Source organism: Hipposideros armiger, unplaced genomic scaffold, assembly GCF_001890085.2.
Source record: "Hipposideros armiger isolate ML-2016 unplaced genomic scaffold, ASM189008v1 scaffold_428, whole genome shotgun sequence".
In the NCBI taxonomy this organism is placed as follows: Eukaryota; Metazoa; Chordata; class Mammalia; order Chiroptera; family Hipposideridae; genus Hipposideros; species Hipposideros armiger.
This window is the reverse complement of record NW_017731778.1, coordinates 359451-385558: the sequence shown is the minus strand read 5'-3', so window position 1 is coordinate 385558 and position 26108 is coordinate 359451. Positions and strand designations below refer to the sequence as shown.

The 26108-nt window shown below is 38.6% G+C and overlaps 1 protein-coding gene across 1 annotated transcript in view; it reads left to right on the top strand.

Annotated features, from left to right (window-relative positions):
• Positions 1–26108, top strand: part of EPB41L3 (erythrocyte membrane protein band 4.1 like 3) — a 100071-nt gene that overhangs the window by 23461 nt on the left and 50502 nt on the right. Inside the window, exons 3-5 of the mRNA XM_019664703.1 lie at positions 4439–4539; positions 24099–24203; positions 25361–25403. Of these exons, the coding sequence (XP_019520248.1) occupies positions 4439–4539; positions 24099–24203; positions 25361–25403 (249 nt within the window). The remainder of the gene's footprint in view (positions 1–4438; positions 4540–24098; positions 24204–25360; positions 25404–26108) is intronic.

Here is a 26108-nt window from a genome sequence, read left to right as displayed (position 1 = left end):
GGCTTCTGGACAGCCGCTCACTGCGGCTGCTGGCCGCTCACGCTGGCTGCTGGCCACACATGGTAGCCCATGGCAACCCTTTGCAGCAGGGGCTGCAGCCCACACCGTCGCTGGCGAATCATGGCAGCCCAGCTCCAAGTTGAGCTGTTGTTCAGCATCTTAGCTGTAGAGGGAAGTGTCACTGGCCCTCATATGTGGGATCCGAACCAGGGCCCTCTGGTGTCCCAAGCCAGTTCTTAACCTTCGCGCCACTCCGCCGGCCCTCTTGCTGCTTTTAAGATTCTTTCTTTGTCTTTAACCTTTGGCATTTTAATTATGATGTGTCTTAGTGTGGGCCTCTTTGGGGTCATCTTGTTTGGGACTCTCTGTGCTTTCTGGGCATCTATATTTACTTCCTTCACCAGGTTGGAGAAGTTTTCTGTCATTATTTCTTCAAACAGGTTTTCAGTTCCCTGCTGTGTCTCTTCTCCTTCTGGTACCTAATGAAGTGAATGTTGGTGTGCTTGATGGTGTCATAGAGGCCCCTTAAAATATCCTCATTTTTTTGGATTCTTTTTTTCTTTTTGCTGTTCTTATTTTGTGTGTTCTTATTGAGTGTTTTCTGCAGTCTTATTTTCTACATCACTGGTTCGTTCCTCTGCTTCATCTAATCTATACTGTTGATTCCCTCTAATGTAGTCTTCATTTCAGTTTTGTGTTCTTTATTTCTGACTGGTTCCTTCTTATGTTTTCCACCTCCATTTTATGTTTCCTATCTCTTTGTTGAAGTTCTCCTGGAGATCATTGAGCATGCTCATAACCAGTGTTTTGAACTGTGTGTCTTGTAGATTGCTTGTCTACATTTTTTTGGTTCTTTTTCTGGAGCTTTGTTCAGTTCTTTTATCTGGGACATGTTTCTTTTTCTCCCTATTTTGGCTGCCTCCTGTATTTGTTTTTATGTATTCGGTAAGGCTGCTATGCCTCCCAGTCTTAGTAGAGCATCCTTATGTAGCAAGTGTCCTGTGGGGCCCATTGCGCATTCTCCCTGGTCACTAGAGCCGGGTGCTTCAGGTGTGACTCTTGTGTGAGTTGTGTGTGCCCTCCTCTTGTAGTTGATCCTTGGTTGCTGTTTTCATGTCTGTGGGAGGGATTGACCCTCAGGCTAATTGAGTGTGAGGACTGGCTGTGACTACAGTGGAGGAGCTGTGAGGCAGGGGCTGACCCTACAGAGCAGGGTTTGCTTTAGTGAGGCTCTGGTGCCTGCCCAGTTTGCCCTTTGGTTGTGTCATTCTTGGAGGCAGCTGGGTGGTACTCCAACTTGGTCCAAAGTTGGCCGCCAGGCATGCCAGCCCTGGGGCCTCCTGGGAAGGCAACTGCTGCAGGCCAAGTTTAGCAGTAGCCTGTGCCCTGCCAGGGACCACCTGGTATGAGCCACAAAGCAGTTGCAGATGGCTACTGCCCACACTGGGCTTGGAGTTGCCATGAGAGGCCAATCTGTGAACCAGGGCCAGCTGTTGCCGCTTCCAGGCTTAGGGCTGCTCAGCCAGAGGTACAGGACACACCGAAGCCAGATGCTACTTTTTGGGGGGTTTGTGAACCTTTAAAAGATTTTAGGAAAGTCCGCAGCATTATCTAAGACAGGTTATAGGGAAAAGCCACTGGAAACAGGTTGCGTGTGCCCGAAAGTTGTGTGGGGTGGGGTCTCTGGGAATCACTAAGGTGGGGAAGAAGAAAGGTGATATAGCCAGTTTGATGGAGACTCAGATATTGCATCTGTCTACATCTGCATGCAGGGAGCGGGAGGGCTCAACAAAGAAACAGTGGCTTCTGCCAGCTTCTCCCTCTGGGAGAAAACTGCCCCTCTAGCCCTCACCCTGAAGCTAGACAATTTAGTTCCTCCCCGTATGTCCCTGGTCCCTTTTGAACTGTTCCCCCAACACTGGAGCTCAGAGCAAGTAAATCCATCAGCGAGTAATTGAATGCATGAGCCCTTTAAGAGGAGCTCCTAGAACTGCAGCCACCCTTCATCTCACTCAGCCACAATCTCCGCTGGTTTTCACAGCCAGAAGTTATGGGGACTTCTCTCCCAGGCACTGGAACCCTGGGCTGGGGAGCCTGGTGTGGGGCTGGGACCTCTCCACTTTGCAGCCAAGATATCCCTCACAGTTTTTAATGGTCACACTACTGGGTGTGAGACCAGCTCATTCCATGTCTCTGCCCCTCCAACCAGTCTCAAGGTGTCTTATTCTGTATGTCCATAGTTCTAGGGCTTCGGTTCAGCTAGACTTCCGGCGATTCTCAGTGATGGTTATTCTGTAGTTTAGTTGTAATTGATGTGGTCCTGAGAGGGGGTGAACACAGTATTTACCTACTCCACCATCTTGACCAGAATCTGTTTTACCTTCCTTATGATCATGTTAATTTTTATACCTGAGGAAGAAGGGAAAATCTGTCATAGTGGTATTTCAGTTCAGTCTTACTTGCTGTTTGGCTATGGCAATTAAAATAATTCAGCAGGAGATGAAAAATTTGATGATGAATTATAGAGAGGAGAAAGCTCTGTTAAAATGTTACATAGTGAAACCAAATAGCTTCTGTTCCTACTTTTTTGTTGTTAGTAACATGTATGTCATGGCTAATATTAAATGGCAATAAATTAATAAATTACAGCAGCCAGTTTTGGCACTTATTTCAAGGCTAATAGTATAGTTAGCTTTCAGTGCAAGCTTCATTTGAGGCTGTCGATACATGAAAAAGGTACTGTTAATCATTCTTGCCACAGTTTCATATTTTTCTTCTATTTACTTATTCACTCGAGGTTTCCATATTAGACATAGGTTCAGAGTTTCTAGTATACAAGTCTCTGCAATAAGCAGAGGACCATTTTAAAATTCTAAATTTAAAAATTAGATTCTGGTTTGACAAATTTTAACTTTTTTAAGTAGCCTGGGGACGTTTGCTAAGAAACTTGCCCTGTCCGTTCTTATGCTGTGCTACTAGCAATATTAAGATTCGTTAAGATAGAATGATAAAAATGTTCAACTCTAAATTTACATTGAATCCATTCATCCAGTGTTGGAACCAGCTTTTAGAGTTTCAGTTAAAAAGAGCTTGCACACCCCAGGTTTTCATAAATGTGTTTATGAAACATATAATGTATAGATACCATAACAATTGAATATCTGAATATCTATGGAAATATTATTAATCAAATTACACTAGAGGATTGTGGTACATGAGAATAAGTTTTTCCAGTTGTCTGTATAAAAAATTGAACTTTGAGCAGTATGTCATAGTAGCACTAGCCTGACTAGCATCTTGGCTTTGCCATTTGTTTGTAAGTTATTCACCCCCTGAAGTCCTCAGTTTTCTCATCTGTAACCCAGAACTCACTGGGTTGTTGAGAGTGGTACAGTGAATGGTAAATGCGGGCAGATGCCAGGGACCTTGTTGGCTGACTGTGGCTACCAAATTTGAAAGATACCCTTACTTTGTGGAACTTCCATCCCATAAAGCATGAAGCATATCCTTCTAGGCCTTGTCTGTAAGAATATAAATTTAAAATATTGTATAGAGTGGTGGTTTTTTAACATAAGAAATCATAGCCTTCATACTGTTGAGAGATTTGCTTTTATCAGTAAATGGATAAATAAACGGTTAACAATCCAGACGATGGAATATTATTCTATTATTTAGCATTATAAAAGAATGATCTGTCAAGCCATGAAAATACATAGAGGAGCCTTAAATGCCACTAGTGAAAGAAGCCACTCTGAAGAGCTACCTACTGTATGATTTCATCTATATGAAATTATGGAAAAGGCAAAACTACAGAAACAGTAAAAAGATCAGTGGTTGCCAGGGTTTAGGGAGCCTGAGAGGAAGGGGTGGACAGGTGGAGCCCTCAGGATTTCTAGGGCAGTGAAACTGTTCTGTGTGATGTATAACGCTGGGTATGGGTATCATGCATGTGTCCAAAGCCATAGAATGTACACCACAGAGTAAACCCTAATGAAACTATGCACTTTGGGTGATTACGATGTGTCCGTGGAAGTTCACTTGTAACAAATGTCTCACTCCGGCGCGGTATGTTGTTAATGGGGGACGCCATGGGTGAGGGCGGGGAGCATATGAAATCTGTGTACCTTCCCCTGAATTTTATTGTGAACATAAAACTGATCTAAAAATATTGTCTTAAATAACAAAACCACAGGATGATAGCCCCCACGCTATTTAGAGATTTACTCCTATCACCTAACAATGTGTTAGACACCGAAGAAAGTATTTGTCAAATCTGAGAGAGTGATTTTATCAACTCTCCATTCCTAGGGTTTGTTTGTTTACACTGGAAAGAATAGTATCAGTGTTTTTACATCAGGTAATCATTAATTTGGCAGTTTGGGAAATGCTGAATGATTTTATTAAATACAAACAGGAAGTAACTGTGCTTGTGTTTAAGATTTAAACCCCATTGCCCTAGAAGCTTTTAGGATTGAGAAACTGATGTGGAAATCAGGAAATTTGCCTTTTTCTCACACTGTCCGGCTTCAGCCTGCTGAGGTTAGACAATAGATGCAGCTAAGGTTCTATTGCTTTTGTGTCAGAAATCATTAGGTGTTTAACAAGCCTTATTGTGTCCTGAAAATAATTAGGAGTTTTGTGGCATACTGATTTTTTATTTTAATTTTTCAATTACAGTTAACATTCGATATTATATTAGTTTCAGGTGGACAGCATAGTACTTAGACATTTATATAATTTGCAAAGTGATTCCCCCCAATAAGTCTAGTACCCACCCAACACCATACATAGTTATTACAATATCATTGACTGTGTTCCCTCTGCTGTACTTTGGCATACTGGGTTTCAATAAAATAACAAGGGACACAACAGAAGCAGCTAGGAAGCAGGAAATAGATTGAAACCTACCTAACTCTGTTTTTATATTGGGACAGATCCTCTACTATTGTAGAGAATTTCTCTTGCCCAAAGAAATTAGGAGTGGCTAGTTGAGGCACGTTTCCTGCACTCTTCTTTGTCTTTGAGGATCTAAGTTTTGAAACAGGGCAGATATATAAAAAGCATGACTGCAGATCTCAAGCTGGCTGTAAAAAACCTTCTTAGAAGGAAAGACTCCTCAACAGTGGTTCTAGTTAAAAGTGGTAAGCACATGTGCAATCACTATTTGGCAAGTAGATATTAATTATTGGAAAATGTTAGCCGACTACCCCTGCTGTGGTATTTAAGGCATCCTAGAGTCAAGTGTCATTCACATATTTTATTTGTTTATTTTTAAATTTCCAGAATAATTATAATTATACTTGGGATGCTTACATATTCTGTTTAGAATTTGGGCAGATAAGGAGATGTGAAAAGTGAGCATCGGGTTAGAAACACCTGAGGCAGATGAGACTGGAAAGAAAGCCCAAGGATACATCAGGAAGGATGGGTTTGACATTAGAACAAGGTTGGATATTGTTTGGATATATTGACTTTCTGTTGCTGTGTAACAAATTACTATAAACTTAGTGACTTAGAATAACACGTGTGTATCATCTCACGCTTTTTATCTGGCCCTCTGCCCTGGATCTCATAAAGCAGAGACCAAGTTGTTCACCAATTGTATCTTCATCTGGAGGCTAGACTAGGGAAAGACCCACCTTCACACCCCTTTGGGCTATAGGCAGAGTTCATTTCCTCCTGGTTGTAGAACTGACGTCCCCACTGTCTCGCTGGCTGTTGATCGGGGACCACTGTTGGGTGCAGAGTCCATCGTGGGTCCTTGCCATGAGCCACCCTCCATCTCAGTGACAAAGAACCCCCCTCACCTTGGATCCCTCTACCCTCCAATCTCTCTCACATCCCTTTCTGTTACCAGCTGGAGAAAACTCTGCTCTTAGGGGCTCATGTGATGAGGCCAGGCCCACCCTGATAGTATCCCTATCTTAAGGTCAGCCGTGCCAGCTAACATGGCCTAATCACAAGAGTAAGAACCCCTCTGTCCACAGTCCAGGGATTATGTAGGGTGTGTACATCAGGGAGGCAGGAAATCTTGGGGCCGTCTTGGAATTCCCAATAGGTGATAGGGTGTTTCTGAGGGGCTTTACATGGGGAAGCCGTTTGGCCATTTGTGTTTTTAAAATATACTTCTACTAAATAGTAATTAAAGAGGAAGAAACTCAAGACAGGGACTCCAGTCAACTCGATTACAATGAACCAGGCAAGAGATGCTAAGGACCAGAACTAAGGCAGGGGCAGTGGATTAGAGGGGAGAGAATAGATTCTAAAGAACCATCATGAAGCTGAGTGGACCTGAGTAATCGGATGTGTGGGAAGATATGGGTAGTGATAAGACACAGTAAGTGAGAATGACTTCCACATTCCTTGATTGAGTGACTGCATAGACAGATGTAGAACATAAGAACAAAATTTTATGGAAAAGATACTGAATTTAATTCAAACCAATTGAATTTAAAGTACCTGGAATATGAAAGTAGTAGTAGTCTACCATTGCTTTTGGATATATTGTCCAGTGTTTGGAAGAGAGGTCAGGCTGGTGACTTTCTGGGAGCCATTATCTTTTACACTAATTCAAATATGGGAGTGAAAGAGATTGTGCAGATAGTCAATGAATGAGTAAGAAGAAAAGAACACTAATATTTTAGTAGAGTCTGGGGAATGCTAACATTTAAACTTGGGAGTAGGGAGTGCTTTGTCAAATCTCTCCCCACTGCACCCTCAGGTTCTTCCATACACCACCCAACCCCTGCCTCTTTTTGCAATACCCCCAGCTTATGAATTGCGTGTGTCTGACCTGAGGGGGAAATTACAATAGTAATTATGGTTGAGTGAGTCTTATTCAAACAATTCAGAGAGAGAGAGTCTACATAGAAAAGCATTCCCAGCATCATTTTCTAAATGGCAGTAAGGCATTGCACTATTGTGTGCAAGGAGCCAGAGATTGTATAACGTACCTTTCATAGTTAAGTGTTGTCATTCATTGTAATTGATTCTTGTGTTCCAGTTTGCTGCCTGTTCTCCTTTTATTTATTTAATTTGGCTTTTTGTTGTTTTTTGTCCATTCGAATTTCAGTACACAAAGTGATAGGAACCATAACATTACATTTTTATTTATTTATTGAGGTAACAGTGTTAATAACATTATATAAACTTCAGGTGTACAACATTATAATGCGATATCTCTGTGTTGTATTGTGTGGTGACACCAAAAGTCTACTTTCCTTTCGTTACCATACATTTGACCCTCTTTGCCCAGTTTACGTTCCTCCTACCACCTTCCCCTCTGGTAACCACCATTCTGTTGTCTGTATCTATGAGTTTGTTTTTGTTTTGTTCATTTGTTACTTTTTTGTTTTATAGTCCACATATGAGTGAAATAATATGATTTTTGTTATCTTCCATCTGACTTATTTCACTTAGATTCATCCCTCAAGATTCACCCATGTTGTCACAAATGGCAATATTTCATCTTTTTATGGCCGAGTAATATTCCATTGTGTACCACATCTTCTTTATCCAATCGTCTGTCGATGGACACTTACGTTGTTTCCATGTTTGGGCTGTTGTAAATAATGCTGCAATGAACATAGGGGTACCTGTATCTTTTCAAATTAGTGTTTTTATATTCTTCGGGCAAATACCCAGAAGAGGGATTGCTGGATCACACAGTAGTATTCTTACTGTTTTAAGAAACCTTCATACTGTTTTCCATAATGGCTGTACCAATTAAGGATGACTAATCCCTGATTGCTTTGAACAATTTAAGACTATTAGGAGTAATCGTACATTAACATACTGTATAATCGTGATTTTTAAGATAACATAATTATACGCTAAACAGTGAAGGAGTGGTGGTGTTCAGAACGTTTTCTTAAACTTTTTTTTTTTTGGTGAATTGGAAAAAATAAACCCCTTTAGCATAGCCCCCAGCAGTTTTCCAATTTAGGACAATGGTAATAACCTTGCTCTCCATTCAGGTACTGTCTCCTGCCCCCACTCCTGGCCTCCCCTTCCTCCTGGTCCAGGGCAGAAGGGCATCTAGTGTTGGGTGCCTGTTTCAGTTCCCTCTCTCCGCAGCAGAGAAGCAAAGGATTCTTTCCCTGTTCTATTGTGTGGGTTGTCTTGAACAGCCAATGTACTTTACGCTTTTTATTTGTTTCTTCTAAATAGAAAAGGTCACAGATTCCAAGTTGTGGGAACTTTTTGTTGGAACACATACCATTTCCATCAATAACATTACCTTCCTATAACTTGTTATTTCCCTTGTCAGATAACTATTAGGGATATTTTATTTCTAGATAAATGAAATTTAGGTCTTCCTATTGCTTCTGCTGCCAGGACTGCCCTGTTTTGTTAGTGTTGCTTAGTGACTATTCCCTGCAATCTAGGTCCAGGATGTCTCCACAAATGGCAGATTAAAGTGGCTAGATTAGGTATTAATTCATGAAATGCTTCGATCAGTGCAGGTTTCTTTTTGTCAACAAACAAGACATCTATGCTGTGTGAGAATGTATTTTATTTTTTCAGTGTGACAGCTATGTTTAAGTGGCATGTACATTTGGAGTCATTTTCTCATAAGGATGAAAGATAATCCGATCTCTAAGGCCTATTTACATTTAGGAATGCACCGCATTTTCCCCGTTGCTGCTTATAGGAATGAGTGATGGTGTGCAGATGTACAGCCAGCACAAGAAAGTGGTTCTGATTATGGTGTTTGGAAAACTAGAAGGAATAAAGTGATGTGTTATTTCTTATGGAATGCCATGGTGACAGCAAATAAAGTCACTAAAGAACCACCACATTCTTTAGGGAAATGCCATTAGACTGAGCTTGTAAAGCGCATGAATGGTTTTAAATGATTACCGCAAGCAAAATGCTTCAGTTATGTCTCCAGTTGTTCCTTTAGAAAAAATACTATCCAAAATGTCATGACTTGCAGAGCATCTTTTGACACTCTTACACACAACGCTCAAGAATTCATCATCATAAGAAAGCAAAAAAACACCAAAATTGTAAATGTAACTTGTTTCAAAAATACATTTTATTTTATCTCGGAGCTTCTATTATTTATATCTCACCATGTTCTAACAGGGATTTAAGGTGCTATACATAAATACATTTAATATAATGAGGAAATAAATAAGTAGGAAACAGGACCAAAAGAAACAGGAAGAAGCCAGGAATGAGGTAAACCACAGAACTCATGTTCTGAACACTCTCGCAGGCTTTGAAGACCAAACCTTGACCCACAGTGTCCACACAGTAAAAACACCCCAGTTGTTCAAAAGAAGCATGTTTATTCCAGGTCTAGTTGTTTGCGAGAAACTCTGTGCTACAGCTCTGTGCTAGCTTCTTCCAGAAGTAGATCATGAACAGCCATCAGGAAAGCCTCAGTGATTATTATTTCTCTCAGTCAAACCTTTAATAAGCATTAAGTAATGATTTGTCAGTTTGAGATTATGTTCCTGGTTAAGTTTTCCAGATATGCACCTTTTTATGTTGTCATTTTAGTGGGGAATTGTATTTTAATAGCAGAACTAGGGATGATATTGACATCTCAGAAGAGGTGAGGGCCTGACAAGAACATGTTCACAAAGAGAACATCACCCTCCTTCCACAAGGTTACGGGCCATGGCAGTGCCTGAGGATGACATTAAGATACACCTCAAACCTTTGGATCTAGCCCATTGTAGAGACAATAGGATGCTCAAGACCCCAGCCAACACTGTACTTTACAGAGCATGACTTCCATGATTTCAGCTCATAAAAACCTTAAAACTTGAGTAATATAATCCCTTCAAGATAACCTCAAAGCAAAATATATGCCTAGATAAATAAATGAGTTCATTTCATTTATAAGATTGGTAACTGTAAGCCCATTAAATATTGTGACTGCCACAAAAATACTGATTTCAGTTTTAGAAAGGCTTTTAGGGAGTGGAATCAATTGCACATTTAATATATAACTCTTCAATCTGCTATCCACATGTTTATCTTTCTATTCTCCTGTAGTTAGGGGAAAGGGAATATTCTTCCTACTTATCCAGGGGTTTTAAATAAAATTTTGAAAAGCAAGGTCATATCTCTACTACACATAAAACTACCCATAGTCATCAAAAGACAGACCTACTAAGCAGGTGGTGTGAAGATGCAGGACTGTTGATAACCTCTGAGATTAGGCTGCTCTAATACAGTGTAGCCAAGGGAGGTCCTTCAAAGCCATGCTCCACCTTGTTTGTCTGTTCCAGAGTGAGCGGTGTATCAAATGTGTATCAAATGAAAGTAATGGAGTGCAGCCATGGCTCAGGACCTCTTGCCCATTGAGGAGGACAGGAAATTTATCAGCAAGTTAACCTGCAACATTAGAGGTAGAGTTTAAAAACTAATAGGTCTTTCATTTTGTGGGAACAAAATATTGTTTTCTCGCAAAAATGGTGGTGGTGATGGGGGGAATACAACACTCTAGATCTGGCCAGAGCAGATTATACCCATATGATAGAAAAATATAAATAGGGCCGGCCGAGTGGCATATTGGTTAGGAGTTGGCTTGGGACGCCAGCTCTGAGCAACTGGGCCCCGGTTCAGATCCCACATGAGGTCCAGTGACGCTGCGCCCTCTACAGCTAAGATGGTGAACAACAGCTTGACCTGGAGCTAGGCTGCTGTGAGTCGCTGGCGACAGCGTAGCTGCAGTGGGGTTGGCCAGTAGCTTTTGTGAGCTGCTGTGAGCTGCCATGAGTAGCCGTCCAATGGCCGGCGAGTGACTGCCTCACCCGGGAAGAGCACAATGATAATACCAACATGGGCCAGTGAAGCGATGTCCTCCACAACTAGACTGAAGAACAAAAGGACAGCAACTCGTCTGTTCCCCTTCTCCGATTCCCCAATGCTGTTCCCCTCCCCCAATTTCCCAATAAAATCTTTAAAAGAAAAAAAGAAAGAAAAATGTAAATAAACTGGTCATGAACAAATTTCAAAGATCAGCAGGTTTTGAAGAGTTTTGAAACAAGAAATCAACCTCAGATGCATTTATTTGCTTGATTTTCTTTCCTATTTAAAAACATAATTCCACTCTGCCAGGCACTGTGGTATGTGCTGGAAATCTAATCATGAGTTTAAACTGATTACCTGGAGGCTAACATTGATGTTACTCAAATCATAATGTGAACCAACATAAGATTGTCACCCTGACAAGTACAATGCAGGAACTGTGAAAACATGTTCCCTGGGATTTGCTGCAGTCCTGGGGGTTCGGGATGGAGTCATGAGGAAGGGGTGCATCATAAGTAGAGATCTGAAGGATGGGCAGGTGGAACTTACCAGGGTGTGAGGAGCAGCCCTGCAGACTTCATTTGGCAAGAGGAAGCCTTGGAGGGAGAGGGGGCTGAGGAAGGCTGTATGATGAGTCGGGCGTGGGGTGGGAGGCACTGTGGTGGCGGGGAGGCTGGAAACGAAGCAGGCAGCGTCTCCAGGCCATGATGGGGTCTCACCTTAGTCATCTGTTGGCTGTGTTCCCAGAGCGTCTCTCACTGCTGAGTTTGAATCACATACTGGTCTTCCCGCATGGATTTAGTCTCCCTGAGGTTTTTGGGGGGTGGGAGGTGGGGCTTTTTTAACGTAAAAAGAGAAGTTAAAATAAATTTGGTAAAATGTCTGGGGTGACCTCCTCAGAATTTCACTTTACATCCTAGCACACATCCTAGATCAGAGACGTTTTGCTGCCTGGCAGTCCTTGTTAACCAGGTGAGAGCGGTAGGACTCGATTATAGGATCAACAATAAAAGTAGGGGGATCATTATCACCTGAGTCCCTAGGAACATGGGAAAGTCCCTCAGTCCTGAACCTCCCATTTCAACCCTGAGCACAGATAAGCTCCAGGAAAGACAGTGGCTTTCTTGTGAGCACAAGAAAAAGCAGAATAATCTGAATAAGTGCATGATACTTTCCTTTTTTGCTTGAACAGGGTGTTTTAAATATTCCTGTAAATGAAAGAATGTTATAGTTGTTTATTAGGGCAAACGGCTCTGCCTACATGAAAAGCAATTTGTTTTCTTGATTCAGTTTGCCTCATCATTTCAGTTTTCATGTTCTTGTTATTTACTACCATTTGCTATTCATGCTTAAAAAAATTTTTTTTAGCACAAAACTTAGAGAAATAGCCATCTTAGATTCAATTAAATGAGCTCTTGGAACTCCTGCAGAGTGGGTGACTTTGAGCCCCTCCAGTTTCTCCTAACTCTGCTGACCCGGGGAGACAGTGGCTGTCTGGTCTGGTTCTAGAATTAGGACCAGGCCTCCTTCCTTAGCAGGGATGCACAGCCTCCTCTCCACCCCGACCCACACGACCCACACGAGTGGGGACTCACAGGCAAAGATTAGTGCCGGCTTTTCAGGATTGTGAGCTCAGGCATTATTAAACCTGGATGCCCTGGATAAAAGGGTGTCAGAAAACAATACCGACCTTTAATGTGTAGATTCAGCTGTAGCCCAGAGTGGTACATATGGGGTATTAAATGTGTCAGAAAAAGTTGAAGAAAATGTATATAGAATCAGAATACTTAGAGGTTGAACAGGCTTTCCCCGCCATCTGCTGGATTTTAAATTCTAGTCCAAATTAGAATATGCTCAGATGAAGACAAGACTGATTAAAGTATTATCTAAAGTGTGATCACCTATCCTATTTTTTTTTACCAGACAGTCATTTATATTTCATTATATATCTTACATGGAATATAAGATCATTTTCATTTAAAAGCTTATATTTAACTGGTAAAATGATATACAGTTGACCCTTAAACAACACAGGTTTAAACTGTGCGTGTCCACTTATATGTGGGTATTTTCCAATAAATACCGTAAATGTATTTTCCTTATATGATTTTCTTAACAACTTTTCTCTAGCTTACTTTATTGTAAAACTACAATATATAATACATATGCCATACAAAATATGTGTTATTCAGTGCTTGATGTTATCAGTAAGGCTTCTGGTCAACAGTGTGCTACTCGTACTTAAGTCAATTTAAATGTGAATTTTTGACTGTGCAGGCAGGTTGGCACCTCTAACCCTCATGTTCAGCGGTCAGCTAATTACATTTTTGCATCATGTGCGTAGTTTATATAGTTACCCTGATATCCCTCTTCCTGATTACTCACAGCCTCGCCCTATTAATAGATTAAAAGAGTTGATGGAAAGGACACAGGTTCAATTAGTACATTTTTTTTTAAGCAATGACAATATTATTCTTATATTGTTTTGATCAGTGCATTATAGATTAGAAAAGTGACAGTACAGCAAATTCATACTTATTAAATAGATATTATTAAAAGCCTGGTATTTGTTGTCAATATTTTTAATGCCTACGGCTCTTTATTTTGTTCAAATCACAATTTTTTTTTGAGAATTGTCTTACAAAAGAGATTAAGTTACTTCCTGTCTGTCACAAGAAAAAAATTTTCAAAGTTTCATGTCTCTTAGAATTTTGCATGATGGAGGTTTGTCTCTCTTTCAAACATTCCTCTTCCTTTGGCTTCCCTTTCTGCATTCATTTTGCACGCATTGGCTTAGTGACCTGAACCCTTAGCAGATTAATAGCAGGAAATGTTGTCTGACAGTTTGCTGTCAATATCTCATATGTGTGATGTGAAACTCTTTGTAAAAAACCACGCCCAGTGTTTTTGCTGGCCAAGAAGAAGCATGTTTCATTGGGAAACTATTATCTACCATAGTGTACGTCTATAAGCACAAAAGTCTGATTTCAAATAGAGGCTGAAATTGCTACAACAAATGAAGACAGAAACAGATTGTGGCTGAAAGAAAAAGGCCTCTTTTTTAAAAAGTTGGAGGGCTCTTCAGGAAAGGATTATTGTCATGTATGTGCTAAAAGTATTCGTGCACTGAATCTCAGTCAAAATATAGGTCGACTCTAATACATTTGAACAATTCATTCTTGTTTTGACAGTGCTATATGCAATATAAGAGGTCTGACAATTAGGTTGGAAAACTTGTTTCTAACAAGTTGAGAACTTGTTGCTAACCTTCTTTTGATATCAGAGGGATTATTCATTATGAATTTGTACTGATTGGACAAACACTTAACCAAGTGTACCATTTGGAAGTGCTGAAAAAGCTGCATGAAAAAGTTAGACGACCTGAACTTTTCACCAACAATTCATGGTTTTTGCATCACAACAATGCACCAGCTTCCATTGCACTGTCTGTGAGGGAGTTTTTAGCCAGTAAACAAATAACTGTATTGGAACACCCTCCCTATTCACCTGCATGGCCCCCAATGACTTCTTTCTTTACCCAGAGATAAAGGAAATATGGAAAGGAAGACATTTGGATGACATTCAGGACATCAAGGGTAATATGATGACAGCTCTGATGGCCATTCCAGAGAAAGAGTTCCAAAATTGCTTTGAAGGGTATACTAGGCACTGTCATCGGTGCATAGCTTCCCAAGGGGAGTACTTCAGAGGTGACCATAGTGCTATTCAGTAGTGAGTATGTAGCACTTTTTCTAGGATGAGTTCTCGAACTTAATTGTCAGACCTTGTATATGACAATAACATGTACAGCTATCTTATGTTTTGGCCTAGGATGTACCAAAATGTGTCAGTATACCCAATACATTTTGAAAACCATTCTATGTGTCTTGTAAAAGATAATTGAATGTATACTCATTTTACTGGTATTAATACTCTTTTTCAAAAACCCAGTTTTACCTATACAGAGATTTTCTTTTCACAAGAGAAATGGGATGATTTGTTTTTTATGATTTCACTGCAGAAAAAATTGGTTTCAGTAGTATATCAGTCTGTATACCAAATTTCAGCATTAGAAACCCTGAATTTATTGGGCTCCTTATCAAAAGAGCCTTCTCATAATCACCAGCATTTATTGGTTAAAGCCTCCCATGACCTTGGCAATGTGCTTTCCTGTGTATTATCTTATTTAATGCAACAATCCTATAAGTAAGTACCAATGTTATTTCCACTTTGTAATGAAGTCAGTAAAGCTGAGAAAGGTTAAATAAATTATCCAAACTCACAGAGCCAGCTAATTGTAGAACCAGGGTCAAGCCTTGGGGCTTCTGATGTACCTCACTTAGAACAGACTGGTGGGAAAACAAACTTATAATAGGTAGGAAAGTCTATTTTAAAGATGTTTAAATAATGCCAGAGGAATTATAATCCCTAGATAATTTAGCCTTGGAAATCACTCTTTTCTTTAAAAACTCGTCAAGACCAGGAAATAGTTTCATATTTCTATTTTAACAGAACACCCCAGATCATCATTGGTAACCTAACTGAGCAAGAATGTGACAGAATAATTATTGATCATCTTACTAATATTTAGAAGAAGTAACCATCATGGTTTTCTAAAAAGCTGATTCCTCATGAATTTAAAGGAAAGGCTGGCAATATATATATAACATCTAGATAAAAGAAATTTGATTTCTGCCTCTTATGTCAGCCCTCTATAAATATGCTGCCTGGATCACATCTGGGATCAATTACATAGGCTGGAAGATCTCATTAAGTCCTGCCCCTGTGGGCATGGTTTCTGGCTGTAGTGGTGAGCATAATGGACTTTCTACTGTGCATATTAAATTTGACATTGAATATAGTCTTGAGCCAGAAAGTCCCCAAAAAGAAGGATGTGCACATAGGGCAGTGATGCCATATGTTGCCTATTGGACCTTCCCAGCCTCAGACCTCTGTAAAGGGTTCATGGACTGTTGTCACAGACCAGACATCATCTTTTGTTCCTGGGTTAACCACAGCCTCTTTGTATTTTCCAAGTGTGGATTAAAAAAAAAAAATTCACTCTTCACTTAAATTTTAGAGCAGGCTGTGTTAGAATAGTTTTCTGTCAGAAATCCAAATGATAAAAAGGAAAACCCAGAAAGAAAAGACTTAAACAGAGTCCAGGTGTCTGATTTGGGCTCAAGCGCTGGCCTAGATGATGTTCTGAGTTCTTCAGATGCTCCTCAACTGCACATAAGTTGTTGTGCAGTCATTTAGAAATAAAGACAATTCCAGTTCACCTTTAGAAGTGAGGAGAATGGAAAAACATTCAATGTGGAAAAATGCAGTTACGTAAGGAAGCATGAATAAAATGATGGCATTTTGCTTCAAGATTAATTCAAGGTAATGGGAGAAATTCTTTCTTCAGATTCATGCCAGTAGCACTTAAGCGCACATGTGTTGAGTGCATGCTGTATGTAGGACATTCTATCAGGGGCATTAAAAAGGGTGAACAGTTTCCTGTCCTCAGGGAACAAAAATACAAGTTCATAAAATATAGGAATACATGGAAAAATATAATTTCCAAAAGGAAATCAGTGGTCTATTTGAGGAAGATAATGTGATAGAAAAAAATAAGGGTTTACACCGTTAACACTTGGCCAAATAATAAAATAGCTGAAATAAGGTTATGAAGGTATCGGTTTTCCTGAAAGTTCTCAGTATCATCTGTATTTCCTTGTATTAACGTGAACGGTTTAAGCCTTAGCCAGTATAACAAGAAGCATTTTTGTTCCTTCAATTTTTAGTGTGATAGTTTGAAGAAATGCACACATACATTCTGAGGAGCGTTAAGGATACACACACATCCTGACACAGATTTGGTCCTACCCTCCTCCTCTTCCTAAGTACAGAGTGCTGATTAGCTCCTGTTCTCAGGAAAAAAGGCTTGCTCTGCCTCATTTTCATCGTGATTGTGCAGCTCTGGATAGAGAAGAACTGTAACCCATCTTCTAAGGCTGGATTAGTGTATTTGACTTTACAGGTTTCTCTAATTACAGCGGTTAGCCTTTGCTGGAGGAGAGCTTCACTCCGGCTAACTCACAGCTTTGTGAACCAGGGGAAAAAAACAAATTACTGAAGACTTGGTATAACTTGTGCTTCCTGCTTTTGCACTCATTGTCTGAAGCGCAGATTAAGAAACGGTTTCTAGGGATTTGAACATCGAGGTAATGCTTACCTCTGAGAACACACTGACAGGTGTAGCTGTCTCTAGGTCAGCTGTCTTTGTGAGCAGCTCCTCACTCGCTGGCTTCAGTGCCCTGTGTTTGCTCCTCCCAAGCCCTTCTGTCACCTGCCAGGGAAGTTGTTAATGCTTCTGCTCTATTACAAAAGAGGGAATCTCAAGACATTTATTAATCCACCTGAATCATTCTTTAGTCATGTAGCAGCTTAAAGAAAAGTCTATATTTTAGTTCTACAAAGGGAAAATGCCCCCCTTAAAAACATAAAACTTAAACTTAAAAACATTTCTGTGTCATTTATTTTATTCATAGCTTTAAATATAAGTTTGAGGGCCGACCGAGTGGCTCAGTTGGTTAAGAGCTCACTCAAGAGTGCGAGATCTGAGCAACAGCGGTTCGATTCCCAGCCTGAGCTGAGTTGCCGCTGAGCTGCCAACAGGTGGCAGGATGGCTCTGCTAAAAATAAAAAATAAAAAATAAAAAAATAAATACAAGTTTGTTGGAATTTTTTTTTAACAGTTTGATGTTTTATCATTTCTCATTTGTATCATTTTATTTCAGCATTTGGTTGGTTATCATTTCTTGAGAACTTAAATTTCTCAAGAAAATTTGTTGGAAAGGATACCTTAAGATTTTAAGCATGTGTGTGTATGTAAATAAATTTTATCATAATGCCGCTAGCTATGAGTGTGTTGGTATAAGAGGCCAAAACAAAGCTGGTTTGGGTCTAAATTAAATCTGAAAAAGTTATACATTTTCTCAAAAACAAAATTGCTTCAGCATCCTCATATTTAAGAATTTTTACGTTATAAACATGATTTAACCTAAAGTGTACCTAACAACTTAAAAGTCATACCTGCATGAATCGCCTGGGCATCTTAAAAACATGCAGATGCCTTGGGCCTAGCTTCAGATATTCTGATGTATTTGACTTGAGGTGGGTTCCTGGGCACAACATATTTTAAATGCTCCCAGGTTCCACGGTTGAAAACTACTAGTTTAAAAATATTGCTTCTATGACATTGGTTATGATATGCCAGTGAGAAAAAATTATGTAAAGTCTCATCAAGTTACCTTTTTAACCTCTTAATGGTATTTGACCAAAATAAGTCTCCATAAAAGATTAATTACGGGAGGCATGGTTCCACCTTGCCTTTATAACCAGAGGTATAAGGTGAGTGAGAAGAGAGACAGCTATGATATAAGGCAGAATATGGAAAGTGCCTCTTGGTGCTATAAAGTGCTGTAATGTCCAAAGTCGAGAGAAATCACATTTGGCTGGGAGAACAGGAATTGCTTTAACCCTCCATCGGGCGCAACTGATCTCACAGATTCATTGCACACAAGTTTTCAAATATCTAACAGTTAAGTACCGTGACTCATCACTTCCGTATCTTCCCCCTCTACCATAACCTATCACCAGTCGTGTTTGTGACTTAGTACAGTAAAGATATATTTCATAATGGCATCTTGTTTGCAGTGAATCTTGTGAGATCATTTGTGCCCGACGGAGGGTTAAAGAAGTGGCGCTGGAGAAGCTTTGTGAAGGATGAGGGAGACATGACAGGCAATAGGCAAGGCAGAGCATTTGGGGACATTTAGAGCTTCAATATGGGTAACACTTATAATGGATTGAAACATATCAAACCTGTTTCAATCCATGAGCTCATAGCAATTGTACAGAAAATCTAATTGGTGACTTTGGAGTGATTTGAGAGAGTCAACTCATTATCTTGAACATTGGATAAATGGAAAGGAGTGAGCATTGATCCTGACTTTCATCATCAAACTGTGTCACTGGATAAAGAGTTCTGACAAAAAAAGCATGTCTTCATAGACATAGTCCAACTAATAAATGGAGCAGGAATGGTTAGGATTAGAATATCCCCATCCTGCAACCTCAAGTTAATGGATTTAGGGCAATGATCATCAGTGACTGTCAATATCACAAAAAAGGCAAGGTTCACTTTATGCCTGTGAAATTACACAGCATCACTATGAAAATCGGTCAAATCAGAATCTGATCAATTGTCTAGATTTAACTACCAGCCTACAGGAAATACGGGAGACAGAGGAACTAGTTAAATTACACCATAGAGGTGAAAACAGCAAAGTTTAGACAAAGGAACTCTATAGGCAAATGACCTGGTCTCTTGGACAAATTAATTTCAAGGGGAAAACCAAGGTAAGTGGAGAATTTGCAGATTAAGAGAGACTAAAAAGATATGTCAGCCAAGGCAGTGTTTGAACTTATCAAACAAACTGAAAAAAAATTGAAACAATTGGGGAAATTAAAGTACTGACTAGGTATTTGATTCTATTAAGGACTAATTGCTCATTTTGTTTAGATGTGATAAAGGTATTGAGATTACATTTTTTTTAAAAGAGTTGAGCTACATAATAAGACATATAGAGATAAAATTATTTGCTGAGATGCTTCAGGATAAAGGGAGAGGATGCGTTGAGTGGAACTATAGATGAACCAAGGTTGTGATGCTCAGAAGGCATTAGTGAAACTGGGTGATGAGTATGTAGGGTTTCATTATACCTCCATATTTTTGTATATGTTTGAAATTCCCCATACTAAAGTGCTTGCTCCTCTAAGTAGACAAGTAAATATAAAATTTTTAATACAAACTTTCCAGGTGATGCTGGTTGATGAGCCACACATTGAGAACCAGCATTTTACAAACATTATTGTAAAACTCTTGAATGACCTTGACTTGCCAGAAGTTTCATTAATGCTACAGAAAAGCTTATTTCATCTGCTGATTTTGAGTGGTGATAATAGACTTATGCTCTTAAATTTAGTGCCAAAAAGAAAGCCTCTGAAACTTAGCTAATACACCATTTCAGTTGTTTATAGTTTGGATTACGTAGTTGTGCAGTGTAGCTCATCATCCGTCACTTTGCTCTGGAGCCTAGCTTGTGTTACCAGATCTTCTCGACTTTAGCTCTCAGGCATTTTAGACTCGATGTTCCTGGGCATGTGTGTATGTGGAACGGAGGAGGAGGCAGCCTATCCTAGAGTCTTATATGTGTTGTGACTAGCAATTTTGATTTTTCTAAAATGTTTGCTCTTAAAAACTTTAAGTTTTTATTTACTCATGATAAAAGTAAAATCATTTGGAGTTTAACTTTTAAAAGTATTTAATAAGTTATTTTATTAACAATTTAAAATAAGATATTAAGTATTTTGTCAATATTTCTCTTTAATAGACTTTTTAAATCAATTAGGTTTACAGAAAAATTGAGCAGAAAGTACAGTAAGTTCTCATATAACCCCTCACACTCCCTTCTCCCCTTTCCCTATTTTTAACATTTTACATTAGTGTGCTACATTTCTTACAGCTGATCAACCAATACTGACTCATATTATTAACTAAAGTCCATAGTTTACATTAGGGTTCACTCTTTGTGTGGTACATTCTGTGGGTTTTGACAGATGTATAATGACATGTATCCACCATTATAGTATACTGAGTATTTCACTGCTCTGAAATCCTCTATGCCCCACCTATTCATCTCTCCCTTCCCCCAACCCTGGCAACCACTGATCTTTGTACTGTCTCCATAGTTTTGCCTTCCCCAGAATGTCATATAGTTGGAAGCACAGTACACAGACAGCCTTTTCAGATTGGCATCTTTCACTTAGTAATATGCATTTGAAGTTCCTCCATGTCTTTTCATGGCTTTATAGGTCATTTCATTTTAGAGCTAAATAATGCTCCATTGTCTGGATTTTATAACTTTTAGAACATAGCATTCTTAGGATATATAAAGTCTTTCAGATTGTTGGGCTGCAATATCACCATTTACTCAATCAGATACAGAAATCCAATTTCTCAGTGGAAAAAAAGAGGTCAGTCCACCATTGGTTTGTTACCTTAAAAAAGTAAAACCAACCTTTCGGGTTTAGGTGTTAATAGTGAATAGCTACATGAACTGTGAATTCCTTGGAGTCATCAACATGACTTAACAACTCACAAGAAAACAGCAATCAAGACTAAAAATTGTTTGTTAGACTTCTCTGCTTAGGTAAATTATCCATTGATTTAAAATACTTCTGTCACAATTTTTTTAATCTCAATTCTTGGCTCATTACGTCTATATGTATAAAAACACCCAACAGCAGTACGGTAACTTATAGATTTGATCACTTGAACATCATGCCTTTAGGAACCAAATATTTAATATAAATTCTCTAAAGCTCCCAGTCTAATTGTTGAGCTTTAGTCATATACATGTTAGATGTCATTACCTAAAGCTACACACAGATGTCAACAAGTAGAAATAATTGACCTGAAACATTGAATAATGTGCTAAAAAAGAAAGAAAGAAAGCATCTGAGTTAAAAGAATCAGGAATTGGGGGTTGGGGGGTTTGGGTGTGATTGCAGAGAGCATCCAGTTCAGGGCTGGAAAATTGTCTCAACTCCATGTCCTCCATTCACTGAAAGCGTCTTTTTCATCAGTGTGCCTAGGAGTGCTGAAGCCACATCTGGACTCCAAGGGAAAGAGTGCTATAATCATTAGTAATGTTTGCTGTGAGCAAAGGGGTCCCAGTTACAGCATCAAGTCCATGATTGCTTTGCTCCATAGAGCCTTAGATCCTCAGTCAAGGACGAGAAAATGAAGGCCCAAATAAATTAAAAGCTTTTTGTAATGTCATCTAGGTAGCTGTGTGGGGCTGTGATGATATTTAGCAGGTAGGCATTTCATTGTTTATATAGAACTATCTGTACCAGACTAGACAACTGATCTTGGTTCTTAGGGACAAAAAAAAAAAAGTCTCTGGTGTAAAGAATGGACCGCTAAGAAATTCTCTTAAGAACTGTTTATAGTGTTTAAAATACATTTAAAAGAATATTGAGTAAGAAAAAATCTGTTGTAGTCAAGAGACAGCTATGAGCCATTAATAGAAATAAAATTGTGAGAAGCTAGAAAACTAAGAGCCAGTTAATATAGTGGTCTGTGCTTGACCTAATCTATGTCACCTCTTAGACAAAAGGAAGAGCACAGCAGCCAGGAGACAACTAATTAAAACAGTGCCCAAGGCAGCCTATGGCATATTCAGAAACAGTTTCTCGATTGAGGGGCTGGCTGGCTGTGGTCTGCTGGATCAGAAGGTATAGAAGGCTTTGTAGAGAAATGTTTATTTATTTGTATTCATTGTGTTTTGTTTTTACTCATTGAGAAAGTACTTGGCCAGACACTGATACATATTTGTGTAGTGTGGTATGTGTAAATATTGTGGTCTAGCTAAAGCAAATTAGGTGGTAAGCAGATAATTATATCTAAAGAAACAGCAGGATGTGTCAATAACACCGAAGCTTCTTATTGACACCACAAGAACTTGTATATGTGCTCCTATAGCAAAAATACATATTAAGTAAGTTTTACATTACATATTCTGCCATTTGTCAGTCACAAGCTATATAATAGCTGATGTTTGTGGAATGCTTGATGTGTACCACCACTGGACCAAATTTGAGTACTTTAGGGGGTTTTTTAATGTCAGTCATTCCAAAGAAGTAGATGGTATCATACCCATTTTACAGAGGGAAAAACAGAGAGGTTCACAGAACTGAAAGGGACACAGTAAAAATTCAAGCCCAGTGTTATCTGCTAAAGCCAGCCGTGGTGGCCATGACATACGTAATACTTCCTGTCATCTAACTTCTCTGAACCTGAGTTCTTATCTGTAAACTGAAGATAATACCAATGGAAGCATTGGAAGAACCAATTTTTTTATGAAAACTTTGTAATTTGTTAATCATTACTCAGAAATAATATGCTATTATATATAAATAAAATATTTAAACCATTGAGCAACATTTCATTGTCATACCATTTATTCCTATCCATTGAGCAATGTTATTATGTAGTTTTGCTAACATATAATTTATTTTCATATATAATTAAACTTTTTTCAGACATCATTGATTATTTAGCTAGTTACTATTCAAGCTTTACTTTTCTGTCATAAGTTTATCTTTTTTCCTAAATAGTCATGCTTGAAGGGACTGAGTAATTAACTTCCAGTATAATTACAGTGCCACAGTAATACCACTTACAGGTCTTCCGAATACTTATTATTTTGGCATGCACATTGTTTATCAATTTTCATATTTCTCATTGTTACTACATTAAATCTTAAAGACAAATGTACTTAATGTGTTAGATATGAAATGTTGGTACTGCACAAACAAAAAGTAGTTTAGCTTAATTGTTGCCAGTTAATCCATCTCAGACTCCAAGACCATGTTGAAGGACTGTTGAAGGATTAAGTGAAAATATGATACTATGTATCACAGTAAATTAAGCTGTTGGATTTTTTTCCCCAGATGACTACCATTTCCCTTTCTCCAAATGACCGCTTGATGGCCAAAAATATAGAACATATATTTATATCTTGTATTTATAAATAACTAAAATCTTTAAACTTAATGAACATTTTGTTATATTTAATAGGAAGGATTTTCTCAAAGAAATTAAGAGAAAGCTGAACATTGTAATACAAAACTGAAATTTGTAGCAAAAAATGAAAATAAACTAATGATGTTAGTTTAACGGGCTTTAGAGAGTGATTCATAGTTAGAATTTCTAAAGTGAGGATTGGTAGAGGAAGTTTTAAGGGGAGGTTTATGACAAAGAATAGGGATAATTCTTCTCAGGTTCGAAATCTGATAATAGGGGGAATTGAGTTTGGGCATTCTGAAACATGGCTTTTGTTGGTTCTTTTATACTCTTACTATTAGGATTTCTATATTTCACAAGATATTTGAAGCTTCCAAGCACCACAGCATTTCCCCAGCTACTTCTGTTTAGAAATCATCCACAGCTTACCTGTATTTACACAGTGACACTAGTGATTGTTTTGTTGGTTTGTTGGTTTGTTTGGAGGAGCTTTTGTAGGTTTGGGTCCACTTTATTGAGACTTTTTACTAGCTAAAAAGGAGATGGCGAAGTGTGCTCACACGTGATCATCACTTACTGCATAAGTTACAGCAAGCAGTATTTTAAATTTTACCCATTTTTATTCATGGCAATTGAGAGAACTTTTTTTGAGTGTTACAATTTGTTTTTGTTTTGTTTTCCACAGAAACGCTCCAGAGGCCAAGTGCTGTTTGATAAAGTATGTGAACATCTGAACTTGTTAGAAAAAGACTACTTTGGGCTTACATATCGAGATGCTGAAAACCAGAAGGTATGTGATTAACAGCAAAATATTATGGCTTGAACTGCTCATTACTGTAAGAAAGTGAACTAAAATTGGATTGGTAAATCTTTTCTCCACCTCCCCTCACACTCCCACGTTTACTACTCTGAGTTCCTAAATGCTGTTAATCTTTCATAAAGGAAATTATTGACAACTTCCTTTAATCATGAATATTGTGGAAACAGTCAGTGTATGTTTTCCATGCTTGAGTTCTTTATGGTTCCAGGAATGCATTTTATATGGTGCTTTTCTGGGGATGATATATTTTAGTGGCTTTGAGCCAATGAAAATCAGGTACATTGGTACCTAAGTAGAAAACATGTTCACTGGCTGCTGTCCTATTCTTAATTCATCTCATTGTGTTTCCGTGTTCTTGCCAAATCAAAATATGAGTTGTCTGCTGATCTGACACTTGTCTCATGTAGTTAGTGGGTATTTAAGGTTTATTGTAATACCTCTGTAGACTTATACCTGAGTATGCAGTCTCTTTAGGGCTTTACCTCACTAATCCCCACAACTACCTGAAAAATAAGGAAGAAATTGTTTTCATTGTGTTGGTGTTGGAAACTGAGTCATAGAAAGTTTGCCCATAGATGTTACATGTTTTGGTGTTGCAACTACTGAATTCCCTGAACGATGTCTAGCTTCATTATGAAACATTTGAGTGTTCTGATCAGGAAAATCATAAATCTCAAGCAAGTGTTCATTTGTTAGGAAAGTTTTCTAAGTAGCTGCCCTAAGAACCTGTAATCACAGAAGGCACTATGTGGGACTGAATGGCCAGGACGTAAGTGTGCCAAGTTCCATATATCCTTAGTTTATTCTAGTGACTTATTCAAACGTAGAATCCAACGTTTTTCCCCGCTGTCTCTCCGCTAGCTTGAATCCCTAAAGGCAGTGGTTGTAAAAGAAAAGAATGTTGTGTAGGATGAATTGTGGACACGCACATTGTTTTCATTAGGCCAATGCCAGGACCCTTGCAGGACCTGGCAAAGGGATACCAGATATGAGGGAGGAACCCAGCTCGAAGGGCCTTCTAGCAACCATTTACTCTCAAATATGCTTAATGCATGTCTCTGCCCGGTCAACATTAAGTCATTTTTACTCTTCTGTGTTTCAAATTCAAACTATCATTTCCTTTTCAGAATTGGTTGGACCCTGCTAAGGAAATTAAAAAACAGATTCGAAGTAAGTTCTTTTGGATTATTACATGTGGAAATGTGAAGATTTTCAGAAAGTCAGGTTGTTTAATCCAAAGACAGGTTAAGATCTCAAATTTTATCTTTGGCAGGTTGGTCTAGCTCAGGTCCCATTTTTAATCATCACAACTCGGGAGCAAAATGACTATGACATTTGACCTATTCCCTTGCCTGTACACAGATGTGAACTATGATTTAATCAAGTGATGCTCCAATGGGCAATTAATCATTTAAAAGTTCCAAACTTAATTATTGATGTTATATAAAGCCCAACAAAAGTATTGGGTTGTCGGAAAAGTCATGACGTATTTTTTCTGTTTTTCGTTGCAAAAATGTGTCATGACTTTTCTGACAACCCAATATATAAAAGTCAAGCTAAAAGTAATCGTCATTTAGTAGTTTAGAAATGAAATAAAAGTAGTAAAAAATGGACTGTCTGATGACAACCTCTTTTTCTTAGTGACTAAAGGCAAGTTAAGAAATGCACGTTTCCTAGTAGGTAAAACAATTGCTGGAGCAACTCACAAAACTGAATTGCAAGTAGCTAAGAAGTGTTAGGTGCTAAACGTTACTAACAATTAAATGAAAATTAAAATGAGACATATTTCATCTATTCAGATTATCAAAGATTTTAGAAGTTTAATAATACTGGCAATTATGTACACGATGGGTGGAAATATAAATTGGAACTACC